The sequence below is a fragment of the Podarcis vaucheri genome (genome assembly GCF_965113315.1).
Source record: "Podarcis vaucheri genome assembly, chromosome: 13".
In the NCBI taxonomy this organism is placed as follows: Eukaryota; Metazoa; Chordata; class Lepidosauria; order Squamata; family Lacertidae; genus Podarcis; species Podarcis vaucheri.
This window is the reverse complement of record NC_138751.1, coordinates 47,733,351-47,757,062: the sequence shown is the minus strand read 5'-3', so window position 1 is coordinate 47,757,062 and position 23,712 is coordinate 47,733,351. Positions and strand designations below refer to the sequence as shown.

General features: G+C 44.5%; 1 protein-coding gene and 1 long non-coding RNA gene across 2 annotated transcripts in view; both read left to right on the top strand.

Annotated features, from left to right (window-relative positions):
- The first annotated feature begins 4,750 nt into the window (after positions 1 to 4,750).
- The window catches only part of LOC309516398, a 33,632-nt gene continuing 14,670 nt past the window's right edge, over positions 4,751 to 23,712 (top strand). Inside the window, exon 1 of the long non-coding RNA XR_014212879.1 lies at positions 4,751 to 4,813. This is a non-coding gene — a long non-coding RNA (uncharacterized lncRNA). The remainder of the gene's footprint in view (positions 4,814 to 23,712) is intronic.
- LOC309516280 (glucose-6-phosphatase catalytic subunit 1-like) lies at positions 7,217 to 13,689 on the top strand. Its single transcript, XM_082195059.1, has 5 exons — positions 7,217 to 7,533; positions 8,533 to 8,642; positions 9,971 to 10,076; positions 11,641 to 11,756; positions 13,119 to 13,689. Exons 1-5 carry the CDS (start codon positions 7,235 to 7,237, stop codon positions 13,628 to 13,630), a joined length of 1,143 nt encoding a protein of 380 aa, XP_082051185.1. The 5' UTR covers positions 7,217 to 7,234; the 3' UTR covers positions 13,631 to 13,689.

Sequence of the window (23,712 nt, the reverse complement as noted above, 5' to 3'; positions counted from 1 at the left end):
CTCCCACAGTTTTTATTTTGTTAATTAACAGCTAAATGGGGCTGGTATGGAAAATTGAGGATGTGGTGATTTGGAAGACGGCCTTTAATCTTTTCTTTCCATGCCCTTTGCCTGAGGTAAAGCACCCCCATACTCTCAAAGCTGCTATTTGCATGTTTTTAAATACTTGTGTGTCCCCCCCCCCCCATGTTTCCAGCAATTCTTACTTTTATCTGTAAGCCACTTTGAGCCCCGTCAGGGGAAAAGGCAGGGATTACCGTATTTTTTGCACCATAACACTCACTTTTTTCCTCCTAGAAAGTAAGGGGAAATGTCTGTGCGTGTTATGGAGGAAATGCCTACGGGTGGCATGCCTACGGATTTTCCTCCCCTAAAAACTACGTGCATGTTATGGTCGGGTGCGTGTTATAGAGCGAAAAATACGGTAAATAAATAAAAAAAATGCAATTAGCAATGTTTTTCTTACAGTTGTAAATCATTGTGCTTTTGCTGTGTGTTTTTTTCCATCGAATAAACCACTGTAACCATAATAATAATAATAATAATAATAATAATAATAATAATAATAATAAATATTTATTATTATAAATAATAATTTATAATTATAAATAATAAACATGTGCCATTGTGGGTTTTTTAATAATAATTTTCATTAAGTTTTCAATTTTGCATTTCAAAAGAAACCTTTTACAAACTTGAAAATATCCAGTGACTTCCCTTCTTCCCCTTCCATGGTTCATTTTACATATTATACATTCCCACATATTTTAACTGTAAGCATGGAGATCAGTTTCCCACTTTTACATCGATCAAATGTTATTGACACTTCTGAATTTATCTTAATGCGGCCAGCGTTTTCAGCTGTGCAGTTATTTTCCATACGTTCAATAAATGTTTCCCACTCTCCTTTAAATATATGTCCTTCTTGCTCTCTTGTTCTATGTGTTAAATCTGCAAGTTCTGCGTATTCTGTCAACTTAAGTTGTCAATCCTCTTTTAGTTGTGTCCCATTGTAATGGATTCCTTTGAAGTCATTTCTGCACCCGGTGAAGTAATTTTTAACCCCCCAATTCCCACCCACCCTGACGTGTCCCATATTTTGCCTGACCACAGGTGACAATCCCAGCCCAACAAGAGAAAGACTTTTGCCAGACTTTTGTCTCCCTAACTGGGGGCAGGGGTCATTTCAGGGAAAGAGCGTCAAAAGATTAGGACATATTGCAACATGTTTGTTTGTGGCCCCGGTATCTTTATTTTTTTAATCGTTATTGCAAAACATACAACACAAACAGACAAAAACAATACCACAATGACAACTAAACATTAACTGGTTACACATCATCTAACATCACACATATTTTTGACTTCCAAATCACCTCATTGTGCTTTCTAAATATTCTTAACCTATAAGCAGTTCTTGTTACTGTATATCTATTACATATCAAGAATTTTTTTTACGTTTATTATTTTCTTTAATATTCAAGATTCAATCTACACCTGTCAGGAGATTTGCATTTTCACAATATTGTTCTTTTTTTAAAAATACTTTCCAGATTTATACATTTCACTGATTTTACAATCATTTTGACATTTCAAAACTTCCTCCCCCCTCTTTCTGCGGTTCCTTAAATTTATTTTTAATATCTTTTGAATATCCTAATTAACTTAATTTGCTCATTTACTCATCTTCTTTAAATATATACTGATATGTAATAACTGCAGGTTATTGCAATAATCCTGTCAATGTTTTTATCTGTTTATTTTTTTTAATTCTTTATTGATGAAAAATTTGCATGTCTATGCAAATATTATGTACTATCTGTTAACAGGCAGAAAAAAGAAAATTATATAAAATAGAAAATTTATAAAGAAATAAAAAATAAAGAAGTAACAAAGATAAGGGAAAAAAACAAAAGAAGAAATGTTTTTATCTGTTTAACATTTATCAGTTACTATTCCATAAACCATTTCCATTCTTTTATGAAAAGTTTGATATCTTGATTTCTTATTCTCCCGGTAAGTTTCGCCATTTCTGCATATGCCATAAGTTTTTGTATCCGTTCTTCCTTTGCTGGGACTTCTGCTTCATTCCATTTCTATACAGTTTGGGTAGTTCTGTCCCTATAATTCCCAACCGAAAAGCTTCTAGTTTCTTTGTTTTACAAACGTTATTTTAAACATCCTTTTCATTTCATTATATGTCATAAATGGGAAATGTGGCCCCAGTACCTGGCCTGGTTAAAGCTGGCTACCATTTCTTTCCATGGGTTATAGAGACATCTCTGTTTCTAACAGCTGTTGCATGTTGTGCAGGAACATGCCCAGGGCCGTCTTACCCATAGGTGCTAGGGGTGCGGGGCACCCGGGTGCCGGGCTCTCAAGGGCGCCAGGCCGAGAGTCCGGGGTCCGAGAGTTGAGTCCGGGGAAGAGCCCACCCATTGGTTGGAGCACCACGGCGGGCTCTGTGCTGCGAGTTCGGGAGCAACCGAGCCAGCAAGACGCTGAGGCAGGCGCCCAGTTCCACCCTCCTGCGTGCCTGGGACTGGGCAACTTGGGGGGGGTAGGGTACTGGGCGGATCTTTGTACCCTGGCGTCACATATGCTTCCCCCCAAAAAAACTTTTTTATTGGTTTTCCACATTTCTAACAGATATAACATATAAAACACACAAAAGAAAACACACTACAATACTAAAAAAAAAATATAAACATTTGTTACTTCTAAAACACTTTCGTTGTTAACTGACTTCCTCAAATCTCCCCTAACTGAATTTCTTTGTATCACCTTGTAACACTTCTCCAAAATCTTCTTTCTAATAAAATTAACTCCTTCAATTTATTATCGTCTTCTCTTTTCTTAGTAATCAAAATCCATAATGCTTTATGTTATGTACTGAGTTGACTAGGATCCAAACTGCAGCAGTCTGATTGGTCCTAGAACAATAGGATCCAAATTGCAGCAGTCTGATTGGTCCTAGAACAATAGGATTCAGAATGCAGCAGTCTGATTGGTCCAAGAACAATGCAGCAGTCTGATTGGTTGGCAGGAAGCACCCAATCATGCTCCAGATAGAAGTGAATCCACAACCTGATTGGCTTACAGTAGAATTCCAGAATTAACCAATCATGTGCAGCCCATTGTGTAAATAATGTATATAAAGCAGATACTCTGAGGGGACATTCATTCATTCCTCCTCACCACTATGAGCTGAATAAAGAGCATGAAATCACTTTGCGACTCTGAGTATATTTCACTTTACAATTCGTTCTTATTTTAATCCTAAGCCTACTTTCAAGTGACTTCCAATTATCTTATGTTACAATATTTGGCTAAATAATCTTTGAATTTCTTCCAATCTTCTTTCTGATCGCGGATTCTTCCAGTCAGTTTGGCCAGCTCCAAAAAGGCCAACATCTTCATTTGCCATTCTTCTACTGTTGGTATTTCTTGAGATTTCCAGTTTTTAGCTCATAGCAGTCAAAAACAATCTAACATCTTTTTTGGGCAGGGCGCCGCACATGCTTAAGACAACCCTGAACGTACAAGTCAGGGGATGGCTGATTTTGGACTCTCCTGAAATTCTAGTTCCACGTCTTCACTGGCCTGCCCTCCAGGCCCATGGCCACTGCCTGCGCAGATTGTCGCGGGTCAAGGGCCCTGAGACTGGACTTTCGTTGGCGAGTGGAGATAAAGGAGACATTTTCACTGGCCGGCCAGCAATCATTAACCCTGCTCTTCCTGGTGGCCCCGAGTGTGGACACCATCGTGTTTTGGAGGAGAGCTTGCTTTGTGCTTAGCGTTTCCAGGAACACAAGAAGAACAAACTGCACCGCTGGTAAACAGGAAAACGTGTCTAATTTCCCCCAGTTGGGGAGATGAACGACATGGCGTGTCTTCTGCCTATAGAAGTTAACCTAAGGTTTGTCGGCAGGGCGGGCGGGAATAATTTCCTTTTCAACTCTTGGCTCCCAAGTTTCTATTCTACATATTTATATCCCACCCTTCAATACAGATATTTCCAAGAAAGGCTAATGGCCACTATCAAAATAATACAATAGAAGCAATTTAAAAGAAAAAACAGATGAGAAGAACTTGCAGGTGCTAACACACACACACATCCTGCTCTGAGCTTGTTCCATAATTTCCCCCAGATGATTTCCTGCCCCTTCATATGACATTTTCTTGCTCTGTACTTGCTGGCAACTAAAGGCTAAACTACACGTGCTTTCACAAAATGGATGCTTAAAGAGGCGACTTTTATTTTAATGAAAAAGCAGCAATTATTTAGGGTGGCCATATTCCTGGAAGTGAAAATCTGGACCAAGTTTGTTGTTTGGGGACTTTTATAGAGTTTTTAAAAGCATTAAAAAAACCAAAACTGACCTACTTGCCATATGTCCAGGTTTTCACAGACATTTTGCCCATTCAGCAAAAATCCGCCATTTTGCAGGCCAATTCCCGAGAAAACCCAGGCATATGGCAGCCCTAAATTATTGCCCCAATCAGGTAGGGCCTTTCCCATTGAAGACTGCAATCCTAGACTCAGTATCAAGGGGATGAAATGCTAAATGTTAATTCTACAGTGGTACCTCGGGTTACATATGCTTCAGGTTACATACGCTTCAGGTTACAGACTCCGCTAACCCAGAAATAGGACCTCAGGTTAAGAACTTTGCTTCAGGATGAGAACAGAAATCGTGCTCTGGCGGTGTGGCAGCAGCAGGAGGCCCCACTAGCTAAAGTGGTGCTTTAGGTTAAGAACACTTTCAGGTTAAGAACGGACCTCCGGAACGAATTAAGTACTTAACCTGAGGTACCCTGTATTACCATCTGATGGTAGAAAAGCAATGCTAAACTCCCCTGACTTTAGTATGGGGCGGACCTAAATCTTGAGACTTTTGCAGAGCTGTGCTCGTAACCTCCTGCGCTCCTGCCTAATCGGCGATGACAAAAATGCGTTTTCAAAATCGGCACTTCATGTACGCAAAAGAAATTGAAAAGCAAAACATGCTTAGTTAAGTGTTAGAATGTGTGTGGCGTGTTCGTCTGCTGGCGTGAGTACAGTGCTCAGCTCTTAAGTAGCCTTCATTGAGTGGTTCAGCTGATCATACCAGCTGAGAGGGTCCGAATCTGGCACTTTGCATCTGGAACACAGCGTGACGGCCAAAGTGTCAGGCATTTGAACTGGCTTGTGTCAGCATTCCCTCTTTGCTGTTCACTGCTGCCTAAGATGAACTGCGCAAGAGCCTACAAGGTGGGCCCTATTTCAAGAGAAAGGCAGAGCCCGGCTGGAGAAATAGGAACCAGAAGAGGCCTCATGCCCAAAATATTTATTGTCTATTTAGTTTATTTAGTGCATCTGCATGCACCGCTCTTCAGCCAAAAAGACTCCTGGAGTGGCTTACAGACAAGACAGTCCCTATCTGTAGCCTTGCAATCTGGTGGAAAACCAAACAAACCACAACACACAAAGGAAAAGGGATAGAGAGGGAATAAATGGCTGGCTGTGGAAGCATTGCAGTTAAATAATTTAAAATGGATTGGTGATATTTTCCTCCAAAATTATAGGACGGGCTTTGTACACCAGCTTCACCCTTTCCTTCACGCGGTGCAGTTATTTTATGTTCAGTATAAACAGGGCTTTTTTTACACCTACACACACCACTTTTAATTGTTCTCCAATACATGGAGGGGAGGAAAAGGGGAAACGGGCATTCCGGGATCAAATTATTATTATTATTATTATTATTATTATTATTATTATTATTAATACCCCGCCCATCTGGCTGGGTTTCCCCAGCCACTCTGCGCAGCTTCCAACAAAACACTAAAATACAATAACCTATTAAACATTAAAAGCTTCCCTAAACTGGGTTGCCTTCAGATGTCTTCTAAAAGTTTGGTAGTTATTTTTCTCTTTGACATCTGGTGGGAGGGTGTTCCACAGGGCGGGAGCCACTACCGAGAAGGCCCTCAGGATGGCTTCTGTAATTCTGGAGCTGTCCCTGGAAAATCAGGGCACTTGAAGGGTATGCATTAAGTCTCAGCTTTGCTTCTAAATAAACATGCATAGGATCCGGCCTGCATATAACCTGAAACACTTACTGTACACATGGTTTCTACTTATGCTTATTGCATTACAGTGGTGCCTCGCAAGACGAAATTAATTCGTTCCGCAAGTTTTTTCGTCTAGCGAATTTTTCGTCGGAAAAGTTTTGGAAAAGCTTCAAAAATCACCAAAAACCTCAAAAAAGGCTACCACACCGCGTTCTATGAGTTGCTCCTCGAAGTCAAGTCGCAACTTATTAACGGTGTTAAGAAAAAGGAAACAAACTTGCAAGACGTTTTCGTCTTGCGAAGCAAGCCCATAAGGAAATTCGTCTTGCGAAGCAGCTCAAAAACCGCAAAACCCTTTCGTCTTGCGAGGCATTCGTCTTGCGGGGCACCACTGTATTAGCCATCACCATTGTAAGCGCTAAAGGGGTGGTTCAAAGGTGTTGTGCAGTAGCTCGTGTGCATTAATTGATCTTGAGCACGTATCCAGAGATTACAGATTTAGGGAGGACTTTGGAGCTGTGATAGGTATGGTCAAAGAAACTTGTAGAATCACTACTACAAAGTTTGTGTGCTGCAGTTGGAGAACAGAAGAGGCAAGGATTCTGATGGCTGCGCTGTGTGGCTGCCCCATAACAAGTGAGCGAACAAAACATAGCAATTCCACAATAAATGCCTAGTGTGGAAGAACCCTGTGTCTATCTGGTCTCTCTTAAATTCCATTAGTTTTTAAAGGCAGTTTAAACTGAGTTGCTGCAGTTGCCTATTATTGGGGTTTTTTATGCAGAGGGAGGAGTGGGATAATATAAAATGACCTGTCGGGAACCCCTCTGTGAGCAGTACTAAAACCTGGAAAATTTGAACCCAGGGATTCCTGGCAAATTTCCTCCATCCACCCAGAGCTAGGATGCAGGAGAAGTTGTGCATGAACCAGAGATGCTTCCCTTTACCCAGGGGGACAGGATGAAGATTTAATGTGGCCCTGGAAAGAGTTAATGCTTTTGCGGCGAAGGCAACAGGCTGTTTTGGAGGGCTTGTTTGTTCCTCTTACATAAGTTTCTCTAAACTTGTTTGTTCCAAGCTAGGGGGGGAAGCACCTTTGATCGGGAAGGTGTTTTTGTACCAAAGTGATTTTAAGTCCAAAGCTCAATCTGCCGCACACGGGAGAAGATAAAAGGCGATGAGAGCAGTCCAAGGGTGTAGTGCAGCTACACGGACCGAAATAGCTGGTCGCTCAGCTATCGACAGAATGGAAGCAGGCATGGACTTTCTCCATCACTCAGGCATCCAAGCCACACACTACCTCCAAACAAGCTACCCGGCAGCCCAGGATTGGTTCCTCTTTGTTTCTTTCGCTGCCGACCTCCGAAACACGTTCTTTGTCTTCTTCCCCATCTGGTTCCACCTCTGTGAAGCGGTGGGGATCAAACTCATCTGGGTGGCTGTGATTGGCGACTGGCTGAACCTCGTCTTCAAGTGGTAAGTGTCCTGCCTACTCTGAGGTGGTCGCCTGAACTCAGGCTTTCTTCATCTGGGCATGTAATGTTGTTAAGCAAAGGTAAAGGGACCCCTGACCGTTAGGTCCAGTTATGGCCGACTCTGGGGTTGAGGCGCTCATCTTGCTTTATTGGCCGAGGGAGCCGGCGTATAGCTTCCGGGTCACGTGGCCAGCAGGACTAAGCCGCTTCTGGCGAACCAGAGCAGCGCACAGAAACGCCGTTTACCTTCCTGCCAGAGTGGTACCTATTTATCTACTTGCACCTTGACGTGCTTTTGAACTGCTAGGTTGGCAGGAGCAGGGACTGAGCAACGGGAGCTCACCCTGTCATGGGGATTTGAACCGCCGACCTTCTGATCGGCAAGCCCTAGGCTCTGTGGTTTAACCCACAGCGCCACCCACGTACTTGTTAAGTAGGCACCAAGAATAGCCACAGCTAGCTTCCATAAATTTGGAATGGGAAGACTTCCTGGCAAGTCCGAACCCTGGCAGCAAACCATTCTGCCCATTCCAGCTGCTCTCTGCTATTCTGTGAAACCAGCTGTTAGGATGGCCTCAATGGAACAAGTCCTTTCCATTTCCCTTCCACTCTTTCCTTCCCTTTCACGAGCTCCTCTCTGCAAGTTCCATGCCAGTCTGGCAAGTTATTTTTTCTGGACTTGTGGAATGGGAGGAAAGTCTTTGGTTGCCCCTGGTTGACTTTAATGAGTTGTGTGCATGGCCTATTACTGCCTTTGGTGTTAGCATCTAGGATAAATATCTATTTAGCCCCCAGATCTGTTTTTTTCCAGCACCAGACTCCAAAATACTCCACAAAAACATGGGACCCTTCTGGTCTGCTTGCATTGTGATCCTTAATACTCAGGAATTTGTGTGGGTGTCGCAACTCTCTTTCCTTTCAGCCCTAGCTGGTTCTGTTGTCGGCAATCCCTTCCTACAGCAGAGACTCAGAGTGCCTCTCATGTTCCTTTTCTCTACAGGATCCTGTTTGGGCAGAGACCTTACTGGTGGGTACGTGAGGCCAGTTTCTACCACAACACCTCGGCCCCTGCAATCCAGCAGTTCCCTGCTACATGTGAAACTGGCCCAGGTGAGATGCCGAAGGAAAGGGTGGCCATGTAACCAGAGGCAGGGCAGGAAGGGAAAGAGGGGATGCATTAAAACCAAAAAATATAATCATAAAGACAGTTATTCTGTGAACTGCCCTGAGATCTTATGGTGATATAAATCTAATAAATAAAATAATAATACAGTAGTACCTTGGGTTAAGTACTTAATTTGTTCCGGAGGTCCGTACTTAACCTGAAACTGTTCTTAACCTGAAGCACCACTTTAGCTAATGGGGCCTCCCGCTGCGCCGCCAGAGCACAATTTCTGTTCTCATCCTGAAGCAAAGTTCTTAACCTGAAGCACTATTTCTGGGTTAGTGGAGTCTGTAACCTGAAGCGTATGTAACCTGAAGCATATGTAACCCGAGGTACCACTGTAAACAGGTTTGATAAATCTAGGCCGTGTCTTGAGTTAATCACAATTCCATGTGTTTGGTGAGCACCTGCATTCTCTGTACTTTCTTGTACTGGAACATGATATAGCCTTGCAAGATTTAATTTCCTAACTCATGCTTGAAGCTCAATGAAGGATACATTTTAAGAGCCAAATGGGTTAAGTTAAATGCTAAAAATGAAGTACCGTATTTTTTGCACCATAACACTCACTTTTTTCCTCCTAGAAAGGAAGGGGAAATGTCTGTGCGTGTTATGGAGCGAATGCCTACGGGTGGCAGGGGGGATCTGCTGCAGTCGTGAGCAGAGGATCCATGGTTCCCCTTCCTTCCCTCCTCCGTGGTTACAAAGCATGGATCCACATGGATCCTCAGGATTTTTGCACTGGGCTACTCCAAACTCACTGTCAGATCACATGTCTGTGGCCACAGCATGAACCACAAAAATCATATATCCACTATTTCGTTTAGAATATTTTTTTCTTGTTTTCCTCCTCTAAAAACTATGTGCGTGTTATGGTCTGGTGCGTGTTATAGAGCGAAAAATACGGTAAGTGGTCAATGAAGCTCTGCCTTAAACTCCCACCACCAAAACATGGTTCAGTCTGAGATCAAAGTCCAGGCGCTCTCTGAATCTGTGTTTTCCCTGGAAAACAGAAAGCGACGCCAACCACAAGACTTGCTCAGCTGTTGCAGAATATGTTGCTTGGGCTCTGACTGGTGATCCTTGAAGGGGGTGGGAAATCAACACATGAAGAGTAGTATTTGGGTACATAAGGTCTGCGTCTGATTTTGAATTTTATTTCCCCTCTGGAAAGGTAATATAGATGGCTTGAAAGGGTTTTGTCTTTCGGGCAAGGCTGAGGGTGATATGGAGGGTTTGGAGCCAAGGTGTCTGACTTTCCTTTTCACTTTAGGGAGTCCCTCTGGACACGCGATGGGTTCAGCCGGTGTGTACTATGTGATGGTTACAGCCATTCTCTCCATTGCATTGAAAAAGAAGCAGCCATCTTGGAAACACCGGTAAGCAGCCCCAGCAATATTAAGTAGTAACAAAAGGCACTCTCTCTGAGCAAGGGAGAGTGCTGGGAAGTATTTTCTGCTTCAAGGAGAATTAATATTACGACATGCAACAATGCTTCCATTGTGGAAGGGAAAATTGGAGGTCCTGCATTTTATCCCTTTGGCAGTAACCTTTTACAAAAGGTACAAAAATACACTTTACAATAAGCCAGAGATTTGATGCTGATAAGGAAAAAAGATACCAGGAGAGAACAATATTGTCCCTGTGCATATCTTAGGGATGGATGGATCTGTTAATTTCAGTGCTCTAAGTTTCTCATTTCTCCAATCTTAGCATTCTCAGTTCTCCACATTTCTGCATTTTTAAAAAAAAATCCTCACGAAAAGTTGACAGCATTTTAATGCAAATTTCTCCCAATAAGCACATTTTGCTATGGCTCTCTGGCTAATCATTCATATTTTTGCAAGCAATTTCCCCAAGTATCATGCATTTTAATGCTATTTCCATGAATGTGTGTGGTTCTGTGCACATCCCCGCCCTGCTATTGCGTGGGGAACTGCGTCACGAAATTTAGAGGACAAATTTTGCAGGATAGCTGCGCTCACACCATGTTCGCACATTGGTTCGAGAAGTGAAAGTTAGTTAGTTTCTCACTGAATTGCAATGAAGATCAAATTGCCCCTCCATCCCTAGTAGATGTCATTAAAATTTTCTGTAGCAACTGGAAAAGTGAATTATTGGGAACCAGGAGAAGGCATAGGCAATATTTCAAAGTACAGCAGGGCTAAGCTGGAAACTCCTTCACTGCGATCAGTACAAGTGTGCCTTGCTCAGATCATGCTTTGGAAAATACATTCCTACATGTCTGAACCAGAAGCCAGATGATTGTGCAGACTGACTGCCCCAAGGTGTTGCCAAGAGATTTCTCAATCATGAGACGATGACAGCCTGCCCGAAGTCTGTAGGAAGGGACAACATTTGGCAGCTGAGCAGGATTTTGATTGGCTTGTTTGCTCGTCTGTCATTTCAGTTGTGAAGCCAGAGGAAAGTCAGGCTCACACTGCAATCTAACAACCTGTTGTGACCTCTGCTTTCATATTACACTGGTCTTCCCCTGGTGACAGAGGCTGGCCAATGCAAAAACTGTACAGGAACCCAAAGTCTTCGTTATGTACTGAAGTTCTCACCCTGGGCCAGCAGGGGGATACTGTAGATGGTTATGCAAATGAAGGATTGAAAGTGATGTTCAGTGATTGGATAGTTTTAGACAGTTGTTACAGTAACGTGGTACTGGAGCTCTATATAAGCAGGCTGACTGAGCCCTTCAGTTCAGTTCTGTTCTGGCCTCTGAATAAACAAGAGCTGTTTGAAGAATCACTGTGTCGTCTGATATGTTCACCCACAACTTAACAGTCTTAATTCTCTGGAGCTCTTACATTTTTCCTGACAGTGGGTGGGAAAGGATCTGTATAGCTTGCAAGTGAGCTCAGGAGATGCCCCAGAAAAGTCTGTCTTGCCAGTGTTCACCTCTATTCTCTTCTCATCTCTTGTCTCCTTTTGCAGTTTCTTGCAGGCAGTGCTCTGGGCGGCTTTTGCTGTTGTCCAAGTCTGTGTCTGTCTCTCCCGTGTCTTCATCGCTGCCCATTTCCCCCACCAAGTTGTCGCCGGAGTCTTCTCAGGTCAGTGCAGGTTACTCACCGCCTGGTATGATATGTTGAGATGTACGGCAAGGCTGCAGCTATGGAATACAGTAGAATTTGTTGCTGTGGACTCAGCGACAGATTCTAATATGCAGACTCCACAGAACAAAATTAGCGTGCTCCCCGATATGAGGTCTTTTAAAATAATAATCAATTTTATTAAAGGTTTTCAACCTAATATAGCATAATTTTTTTAAAAAAAATGTATCAAACAGAAGAAAAATAAAAATACATTAATAATATTTCTCATACGTAAAGGTAAAGGGACCCCTGACCGTTAGGTCCAGTCGTGACCGGCTCTGGGGTTGCGGCGCTCATCTCGCTTTACTGGCCAAGGGAGCCGGCGTACAGCTTCTGCGTCATGTGGCCAGCATGACTAAGCCGCTTCTGGCGAACCAGAGCAGCGCACGGAAACGCCGTTTACCTTCCTGCTGGAGCGGTACCTATTTATCTACTTGCACTTTGATGTGCTTTCAAACTGCTAGGTTGGCAGGAGCAGGGACCAAACAACGGGAGCTCACCCCGTCATGGGGATTCAAACCACCGACCTTCTGATCAGCAAGTCCTAGGCTCTGTGGTTTAACCCACAACGCCACCCGCGTCCCTAATATTTCTCATATGATCCTCATAAAAAACCCAACAAAATTATAAATATATCTGTGTAGCCCTCGGCCACCAGTTTATCTAACCTTCATACATACGGAGAGCTGAATTTCCCACCTCCCACCTGGGAGATCTTCCACTTCCACCCTGAGAAAAGCCACTTTGACCTGCCAAAATGACAAGGCTGTGAGATAAAACAGAATACTTTGTCTTTGAGGGCATAGGTTTGATGGCAATCCAAGTGTTCCACCTTGTTTAGTTTTCTAAAGACCTGAGCCGTTTTGCCAAACATACCGCCAAAGATGTCGCTGTGTAGCCTTAAGATTGCTTCCAAAAGTTTGGGGGTACAGTGGTGCCCCGCAAGACGAATGCCTCGCAAGACGAAAAACCCGCTAGACGAAAGGGTTTTGCGGTTTTTGAGCTGCTTCGCAAGACAATTTCCCCTATGGGCTTGCTTCGCAAGACGAAAACGTCTTGCAAGTTTGTGTCCTTTTTTTTTAAACACCGTTAATACAGTTGCGACTTGACTTCGAGGAGCAACTCATAGAACGCGGTGTGGTAGCCTTTTTTGAGGTTTTTGGCGATTTTTGAAGCTTTTCCAAAAGTTTTCCGACACTGTGCTTCGCAAGATGAAAAATTCGCTAGACGAAGAAACTCACCGAACGAATTAATTTCGTCTTGCGAGGCACCACTGTATGTGTGTCCTGACCAGCGATGTCTCCTTTCCCCCCAATCCAGGCATGGTGGTTGCCGAATCTTTCCAGCACATACGCTCCATCTACAACCCCAGCCTGCGGAAGTATGTGGCCACCACCCTGTTCCTCTTCTCTTTCGCCCTGGGTTTCTACCTGCTGCTCAAGGTGATGGGCGTGGACCTCCTGTGGACTTTGGAAAAGGCCAAGCGGTGGTGCGAAAACCCAGATTGGGTCCACCTGGACACCACGCCCTTTGCCGGCCTCCTGCGCAATCTGGGCGTCCTCTTTGGACTGGGACTGGCCCTCAACTCCCCAATGTACGTGGAAAGCTGCAAAGGGAAACAAGGGCAGCAGCTGGCCTTCCGGCTGGCCTCCATCGGCGCTTCGCTCCTCGTCCTGCACCTCTTTGACTCTTTCAAGCCCCCTGCTAAAGTGGAGATGCTCTTCTACCTCCTGTCTTTCTGCAAGAGTGCCGCCGTGCCGCTGGCAGCGGCTGCCCTCATCCCCTATTGCGTCTCCCAGATCCTTACCCAACAAGACAAGAAAACTGTGTAGTCGCCATGCCGGTTTTATTTTCTATGAACTTGAGCAGGTGAAGAGCTACGACGGAAGGCCTCAGGGGCGAAAAGGGACAGCGTTTTTGGCGGTCCTCTTAACTAAGTGTGTTCTGGGCTCCCGCTGGAGCCAGGATACAGCTGACCCATCTGCCTCCCTAAAATACCAGCCGGGGTCTCCATCCAGTGCTGTCCATAGGTCGTAATTCCAGTGGCGCAGTTTGGTAATTTTTAGATTGTGGACATTATGGTTCAAAGGTAACGTGTGCTGTTTCGCTTATTTTAAAATGTTTCTGATATGCCAGCATCTGGGGCCCCTCCAGACCCTAAAGTCTTGGCCCTGGATGGCGTTGCTACGTGAGTCTTCCAGTGCAAGACATTTCTCCAGAAAAGTATTACCTGCAATTTTGTCCGCCACCAGCAAATACAGTTACCTGCTCAGTGCCCTCAGCCGAGATGACAGGGAAAAACTGGTATCAGCGAGGTGGGGAATGGGGAGCAAGTAGGGGGGTTCACTTGGCATAGTTGGGGCAGAAGAGGAATAGAATATATATTTCCACAATTGCCTGTCTTGTGGCAGGAGAGGCAAAGGAGGAAGTAGAGAAGGGAAGTTATCTGTCCATCCATGACACCCGCCAGCATTGTTCACACTTCAAGGGAGACGCTCCCTAGTGAGCCTGGCTGGTGTTATGAGGTCAAGCGATGAACCCCTGTGTGTGTTATGGGGGGGGTTTCACCTCACTGAAGGATTGACGGTCACTTTTGGGATGGTGAGGGAGAAAAGATGGCGAACCCACCTGCGGCCTACCGCAGCCTAGAGATGGCTTTTGTAGATGTCTGCACGCCATATTTCTATATTTGTACCTACACCTTTTTGTTATGAATAAAGCATGTTTTGTTAGCAAATGAATGGTCAGCTTTCTTTTGGGAAAATATTTGAAAACTGAAGTATTAAATGTTGTTCCTAGCCTTGATTTAGTGATGCAGGTTACAGTACTTCTACAGTGTTGTGCCAGAGCGCTAAACTTCGAGATGAAAAGAATAATAATCTGCAATGATTCTCTAAAGCTCCTCTCTGGTCTCTGCCAGCTCAACTTTTCACTTCTTTTAACTGCTGAAGAATTATTATCCAGTGTTTACGCAGTGGGTGGGCTACTCTGTGCCAAAAAATGATATCCCGAGACTTTGGTGGTGGTTTCTTCACCTGTTGACAGGTAGGGGAAGTACCGTAATACTTGCTGTGATTAATTTATAAAATGAAGCTGGGGATCTAGCCTGCTTTAGAGTACTGGCACTTCAGACCTGAAATCACTTGCTCCTAATCAAAGCAGGCTACAGGACTCATTGGTGAAAGAAAGGCATTCTGCACATGGTCAGAGGCATTGTCTTCTCTTATTCACATATTTCAGAACTGAGTCTTGATTTGTTCCAGAGCTAATCCTTGGGGCAAGCTAAGCCCTGTTTGCTTCCCTGTCATGCTAAAAGACTGTGTCAACAGTTCATCAGCTGCCAACCCTTAACTCCCAATTCCTAGGATTAAACATATTGCAAGGGGAAAGGTGGAGGAAAGGTTAGTGGGTGGGGCACATTGACTGAGCCACACAGTGCCAGCATATGAAGTAACTTAGAGTCCATCTCCATTTATTTTTGTTTGCTGTGTAAACCAACAACAAATGGTGATTATTGCAGACCCTATGTTCCAGGGAACGTCCCTGATTTAGAGAAACCATCCCAGTTTCTGATTTGATCCCAGAATGTCCAGGTTTTCCTTAGGGTGTCCCTATTTTCATCAGAGAAATGTTGGAGGGTATGGAATTATCCAACCTCTGAGCTGTCAGAAGGCAAGTTTTTTTAAATGTTTAAATTTTTTTAATATGTTGGAAGCTGACCAGAGTGGCAAGGGCAACCCAATAAGATGTGTGGTGTGTAAATATTAAAATTATCATTATGGAATGGGACGTCCCTATTTTCGTCGGGAAAATGTTGGAGGGTATGGTAGGCTGTAGGACCACATGGCTTGCATTTTTTTTAAAAAAAGGTTTCAAGATTATATTTCCCATTACAGATAGCAAGGCTGAGGGAATGACCCTCCATTCTGGGCCAAGGGGGGGTGGGATCTACTGCCTGACACAGGCCACAGTCACAGTGGACAGATGAACCAATTGTATTAACAAGTTGGCTCTTGCTAAAATTAGACGTATTTCCCGGTGGTGCATTTCGGGGGCTCAAAATGGTGGGCATTGGGAGAAGCGGTACCGCCATAGGCAGGGGGTAAAGAAACGAGTAACGTACAAAGGAAGCCATTGACACCACAGTAAGCTTAACACACTCAAATCGACAAAATCCTACCACCAGTAGAAATCCAGAATTTAGAATATCTGTGACTGGGCAGCAGCCATCCACCCACAATGAACAAAGAATGACCAGTAGCAGAGGTTCGCCCTCTTTCTAACTTGGGTCTTATTTTATATGGAAAATGTGATTTATCTCAAATTTGTAAACATGGGGGGAAATTGCCTTGCCAGTTCTGGGCACCACAATTCAAGAAGGACACTGACAAACTGGAACGTGTCCAGAGGAGGGCAACCAAAATGGTCAAAGGCCTGGAAACGATGCCTTATGAGGAACAGCTAAGGGAGCTGGGCATGTTTAGCCTGGAGAAGAGGAGGTTAAGGGGTGATATGATAGCCATGTTCAAATATATAAAAGGATGTCACATAGAGGAGGGAGAAAGGTTGTTTTCTGCTGCTCCAGAGAAGCGGACACGGAGCAATGGATCCAAACTACAAGAAAGAAGATTCGACCTAAACATTAGGAAGAACTTCCTGACAGTAAGAGCTGTTCGACAGTGGAATTTGCTGCCAAGGAGTGTGGTGGAGTCTCCTACTTTGGAGGTCTTTAAGCAGAGGCTTGACAACCATATGTCAGGAGTGCTCTGATGGTGTTTCCTGCTTGGCAGGGGGTTGGACTCGATGGCCCTTGTGGTCTCTTCCAACTCTACGATTCTATGATTCTATATTGCAATAGCAGAGGGTGGGGTCACTCGGATAGCCCTGCAATAGAATGATCCTTTGTAAATACCGTATTTTTTGCTCTATAAGACTCACTTTTCCCCTCCTAAAAAGTAAGGGGAAATGTGTGTGCGTCTTATGGAGCGAATGCAGGCTGCGCAGCTATCCCAGAAGCCAGAACAGCAAGAGGGATCGCTGCTTTCGCTGCGCAGCGATCCCTCTTGCTGTTCTGGCTTCTGGGATTCAGAATATTTTTTTTTCTTGTTTTCCTCCTCCAAAAACTAGGTGCGTCTTGTGGTCTGGTGCGTCTTATAGAGCGAAAAATATGGTACTTTACGTTGGGGGTGGGTGGGTTTAGACTGACTTGTTTTCTTTTCAGGGAGAACGTTCCCCGTATATAAAACAGGTGGCAGTAAACGTCCGTCTGCTAAAAGCTGCCACATTAGACTCAAGTTCCAGGTCTCCCCGAATTGAACATGGCGTCTGAGTTGCATGTGGAAACCTTGTAAGCAGAGATGTAGCACATAAAAAAACAAAACACTGCCCCCCCAAATCCCCCGTCTAAAGTAAGGCTTGAGTTAGATTACGTAGTCCAGCCTTTGCAGCTGCTCCTTTTGTGGTGTGCATGTCTGTAAAATCACTACGAAATCCAGCTAAAATCCCAGAATTCTCCACATTTCCCCCCCATGGCAAGCTATCCCAGCCATCCCAGGGGAGATGTGAAAAATGGAGGAGGCGGCAGAGCAAATACCACAATAAGCAAGGACACGGAGTTCCCAAGAAGGAGGGAGGCAATACCACAGAGGATTTTCAAGACCCAGACGAGGACGTATGTGAGGAAAAATGCATTGCGCCCAGTCTCAGTCCCGTAGCCAGGGAAATGCCTTAAAAAGCAGTTGCCGTTGGTGCACAGTCAATATAAATATACTAACTCCCCCCTTGATAGCCAGAAACATAAAAGGACTTATAAAATGATCACGCTGAAGGTCAGCAACCCTCATAACTTTCCAAATATACAATGTATTCTTGACCATTTTCAAAACAGGAAAGTGATGTAGGAGTGGAGCAGGGACTATATTTGAAATATAGGAGCCAACTCCCCACCAATAAAATAATTGAAGGCGCTACCCCCCCACCCCAGTTGATGAGCATTGCCATTCAAATGGCGTGTGTGTCTCGCACCATGTGATTGATTATGTGGGGCAGGGCCTACCTGCCCCCCTCCCAATATTTTATTCAAGTTGGCACTCTGTTTCAAAATCTGAACCGGGCAGCGTTCCCTCACAGGCAATATGTCAGAAGATGCATGCTGGTGGTAGGTATGGCCGAAGCCAGAGGTGAGTTGCAGGGTCCAGCCCTACCACGAGGCAGAGTGAGGCAGCTGCCTCGGGTGGCAAATATTCAAGGGCAACAAGCAGAGTGCGGTTCAGTGTGTGCTATGCAAACTGCCCGGCACCCTCAGGATGCAGTGAAGGATGAGGAAATAAAATTCAATGTGTCTGTTGTTACCGGAAAAATCCGAGGGCTCCCTTGGACAAAAACAAAGACACCAACCAGGATAACTTGGAGCAAAACAGCAGCCTGTAGGCTTGGCCTTTATTGAACTGTTGCAACAGTGTGTTCCCCTCACTTGCAGGAGAGAGGAAAAGACCCAGAAAGATGGTGTGCAAGACCTTATAAAAACTTTTGAAATTCCCCTCCTCTAGGTCAAGCCCACCCCCAGAAACATCATGCATACATTACACAAAGGAGGGGTTGAGGGAGGAGTTGTGGTGGTAACCTGAGTGTCCTGTCACCTGGCTTTCCCCCTACCCATGAGTCACTTCCAGGAGACAAAGGGGAGTTGGCAGTTTCCTGCCCCCAGAGGGAAGAGCTGACCATTGTCCTTTGTTTCAGTCCATGCTGAATCCACTCCCATATGCAAGTTCTTTGTGATCCTGATTGTCTTCTGTCTGGGATCATCAGGGTTGACATAGCAACTGGGCAGGGCTCCTGTGGATGTGCTGGGATGGTGAAGGGATTATGGCTGACCAGAACCAAGCCACCCCCCTTTGATAGTCCTTGTCATATGGAGTAAAATAAAAATGGAACAGTGCAAATCCGATGTATGGTTGATTTTTCTATGGATTTATAACAGAAGTGTGGCATATGTAGTGTGTGAGTGTGAGTATGTGAAGTTTGTACAAACTGAATGATTGGGGTGGGGGGTTCCTGCGACACTGTTGAACTGTTTGCACCTGGAACGGGACTAGGAGGAAGCGACTTCTCGCTTTTTGCTTCAGGCGGCAAAATGCCTTGGCCCAGCCATAGGTAGGTGGGCCTACGCAAATTGGATGAGGTATACCCTTTACCTCTCCCTCTTCTTAAAGCGGGACAGTTGAGAGGTACAAACTCCTTTCCGCCATGTTTCACTTGCATCCAAAGGAGGCCGAGGGCCACAAGAAATTAGGGTTCTCTACCTGTGATTCGCGCATCTACTTTTGCACACCAAAGGACACTGTTGCGCTCAGCAACTGAAAATCACTGGGCTGGGCCTTTACCAGCACTTTGCAAGAAAACTCTACTAGGAAATCGATTAAATTTCCAGGTCCAAGGGCTGTAAAAACTTCAGATACCATAAGCGCTGACACAGGTGTCACCTCAGGTCTCCTCAGGCAGAGGTGGGCAGATGTCAGGGTTGCGAGGATATATTTCGTTTGTGACAGGAAGCCCGACACCCAATGCAAAAATAAAGATTTCCGAGTCTAGGAATTTGAATTAAAGACTTCTGAGTCTAGGAATTTGGGTGCCAGAAATGAATAGAGGTCCTCAACCCTCCTGGCGTTGCGGAAATTAGAAGCAAGAGCTCCTCATTTGCTGAATTCTGACTTCATGTTCCTTAATTGCATTCCACACGAAAGTCCTAAGGACACACACATTATATTTCGGCTTGGTTCTCCACCCCTTTCGTTACAGAAAAAGGTCGTCGAGTACTGCAGGTTAATGCTTAACTCTATTGTCTTCAACATTTATCTTTTTGCTGGCTACTGAATCAGCTTCAACCACTCCCATTAACTGATGTGTCCTATCGTTACACAATGAAAATATCGCTGACTTGCATTTATTTATGCAGCACTTGATTTTCCCCTCCTTGGTGGTGTCATGTGGTGTGTATTACAGTGGTGCCTCGCAAGACGAAATTAATCCGTTCCGCGAGTCTCTTCGTCTAGCGGTTTTTTCGTCTTGCCAAGTAACCCTATTAGCGGCTTAGCGGATTAGCGCTATTAGCGGTTTAGCGGTTATTAAAGGCTTAGCGGATTAGCGGCTAAAAGGCTATTAGTGGCTTAGCGGCTTAGAAAAAGGGGGGGCGAAAAAAATCGCAAGACTCGCAAGACTTTTTCGTTTTGCGAAGCAAGCCCATAGGGAAATTCGTCTTGCAAAGCGCATCGAAAAACGGAAAACCCTTTCGTCTAGCGGGTTTTTCGTCTTGCGAGGCATTCGTCTTGCGGGGCAACACTGTATTCCCGTTTCAGGCAAGGAGGGCCATGTTATGTAACTCAGGGCTGCCTACAGGAATAATTTTGACGGTTTCAGCCTTGAGATGATCCCAGTGTGATGCAGTGACTAGGGCACTTCCAGATTGTCATTATTTTGGGTGTTATGATTCATTTCCACACAGGCAAATTCAGGTCTGACAATTAAAGTGCGTACACTCCAACGTTTCTCCGATGAAAATAGGGATGTCCCATTCCATAAGGATAATTTTTACTATTTATACCCCACACATCTTTCTGGGTTGCCCCAGCCACTCTAGGAAGCGTCCAACATATATAAAAACATAATAAAACATTAAACTTTTTTTTTTTTTAAAAAACACCCTTTCCTATACAGGATCGCCTTCAGAAGGCTCAGGGGTTGGATAACTCCACACCCTCCAACATTTCTCTGATGGAAATAGGGACGTCCTAAGGAAAAGCTTCAAAATATGGTCTGAAGCTCAACATCAAAAAAACGAAGATCATGGCCACTGGGCCCATCACCTCCTGGCAAATAGATGGGGAAGAAATGGAGGCAGTGAGAGATTTTACTTTCTTGGGCTCCATGATCAGTGCAGATGGTGACAGCAGTCACGAAATTAAAAGACGCCTGCTCCTTGGGAGAAAGGCGATGGCAAACCTAGACAACATCTTAAAAAGCAGAGACATCACCTTGCCAACAAAGGTCCGTATAGTAAAAGCCATGGTTTTCCCAGTAGTGATGTATGGAAGTGAGAGCTGGACCATAAAGAAGGCTGATCGCCGAAGAATTGATGCTTTTGAATTATGGTGCTGGAGGAGACTCTTGAGAGTCCCATGGACTGCAAGAAGATCAAACGTATCCATTCTGAAGGAAATCAGCCCTGAGTGCTCACTGGAAGGACAGATCCTGAAGCTGAGGCTCCAAGACTTTGCCCACCTCATGAGAAGAGAAGACTCCCTGGAAAAGACCCTGATGTTGGGAAAGATGGAGGGCACAAGGAGAAGGGGACGACAGAGAATGAGATGGTTGGATGGTGTTCTTGAAGCTACTAGCATGAGTTTGATCAAACTGCGGGAGGCAGTGGAGGACAGAAGTGCCTGGCGTGCTCTGGTCCATGGGGTCACGAAGAGTCGGACACGACTAAACGACTAAACAACAACAACAACAAGGAAAAGCGGGACATTCTGAGATCAGATCAGAAACTTCTGTATATCTAGGACTGTCCCTGGAAAATAGGGGCTCTTGGAGGGTCTGAAATAGTCAACAAACTACCCTCATGTAACCTCCTTGAAAATTGTGCATAGATGAATCAGGAGGTTTCATTGAACAGGCTCTCTGGAAGGAAGGACTAGGAGGACTGAGAAGAACAATAGCCTTATAAAGGAAAGATATGTATCTATCTATCATCTATCTATCTATCTATCTATCTATCTATCTATCTATCTATCTATCTATCTATCTATCTATCTATCTATATCTATCTATCTATCTATCTATCATCTATCTATCTATCTATCATCTATCTATCATCTATCTATCTATCTATCTATCTATCTATCTATCTATCTATCTATCTTCATTGCCTTTTAGGCCTTAAACAGGCCCCCAAAGCAGCATACAAAATTATGAAATACAAATATAATAGGAGCGTTTTAAAATGGAGCCATTAAGCATTTAGAACGGAACACTTATTTTAAAAATCCCCATAAAACAAAATCAGAAGGGCCTCAAGAGAAACCAAATGTCTGGCAAAAAAAGAATCATAGAGTTGTAGAGTTGGAAGGGACCTCAAGAGTCATTTAGTCCAACCCCCTGCAATGTAGGAATCTCAGCTAAAGCATCCATGACTCTGGCATGGAACCAAATCTCTGTAAGGCAGGCATGTCCAAAGTCCGTTTTGGGGGCCTAATCTGGCCTGCCCCTGTGGCAGTATATGTCCTGAGGTGAAATCCTTTACTTTGGGGTAAAATTGTAAAAACTCAACAACTTCAGTCCTAAAAAAAGCCCAACAACTCTGGCCGGCCCTCACACATGTTCACTTCAGCAAATCTGGCCCTGTTTGAAAAAGGTTTGGGCACCCCTGTAAGGAAATTGTTCCACAGTCTGGGTGCCACAACCACAAAGGCTCTGTTTGTCCTTCTCTCCCTGTATTTTTTTTATCAACGGCTACTGGCAGATGGTGCGAATGCTCTTTCAATGGAGGGTGGGAAGGCATTGGAAGCATAGCTGTCAACGTTTCCCTTTTTAAAAGGGAAATTCCCTTATTCCAAATAGGATTCCTCACAAGAAAAGCTATGATTGGAAGTGCAGCGCAGCAGAGCATCACCAAACAAACTGTCTTCACTCAGACCACACTTCCCATTAGGTAGGTCAGTAACTTGCTGCCGCTTGATATGTAAAAGGCCACTCAACGCACAACAGGTATTTAAAAATAAGGTGGCAGGGAGAGAGGGACAACAGAAAACACTGGAATGCAATTATTTAGCCGTGGTGTTTTCTGGATTAACCATAATAACGGAGTGAACAGAGCATCGCAAGTCCAGAAAATAGCCGTATCCTCCATCAATTTATCTAGCGCTTTTTAAAACTGTTCAAACTGGTGACCATCTTTTGGTAGCAAACAAATGCTAGCAGCATAGTCAAGGTGCTGTCTGACTATAACTGCTTTTTAAAGGCATGCTTTTAACTCTTTTGGGGGAAGAAAGAAGCCGCTGGGTCTCTGATCTAGCTTCGTACTCCTGGTCCAGCTCAGGCCTTTTTCTGTTGAAAATTCCCACCGCAGCCACGAACCAAGGGTTTGCCTGGGAGTCCACCTATTTAATCTTCAGGTGGAGGGACCTGTCAGATGAGGGAGATCTTGCTCACGCAAGCTTCCACGCTAGAGGTCACGGCCCTTTTGCAAAGCAGAACACTCTGTTCTCTGTCCGGAAGAACATAGGTGAGCATGCAGGCAGGAGTGAGCTCAAACTCTGACCCCTCTTATTTATCTGCCTTCTCTTCCTGCCTGCCACCTTCCACCTTCCCCAGGAGTTCCAACCTTGACCCCAGCATGCCTATCTGCCAGCTATTGAGCTGTTTTCCCACCACATGGGATTTCTGGGATGCCCACATTCTCAAATCCTAACCCCTGCTTCTTCAAGGACACTTTGGGCTGCCTGTAACAAACCTCCAACAGCAGCTGCCTTGCCCTCTGCAGCTGATTTCTTTCTCCATTAATACAGTTGTTTGCTTTCTTTTATCACATAATTTGGGAGGCTGCACTTTGGATCTCGTTCACTCGGAAGCTGCGTGCCTTTCTGCTATGTGTTCCTCAAACTCCATGTATGCAAGATCGTGCCCTTTGAGTCTTGATTAATTAATTAATTGCCCTGGAAAGATTACTTATCAACCCTTACTCTTCAGTTTCTGAGCTGGGACAGAAATATATCTATGCTGTGGTGCCTTAGCGATATTGCTACCAGTTGATATGGGGGAAAGACAGTCAGCGCAGAGTTGTCCAGTGGACCCAACTCTGATCCAATGGATCCAGTAATCTGATTCAGCTTCTTTTGTTCCTATGTACTTGGGGGACGCG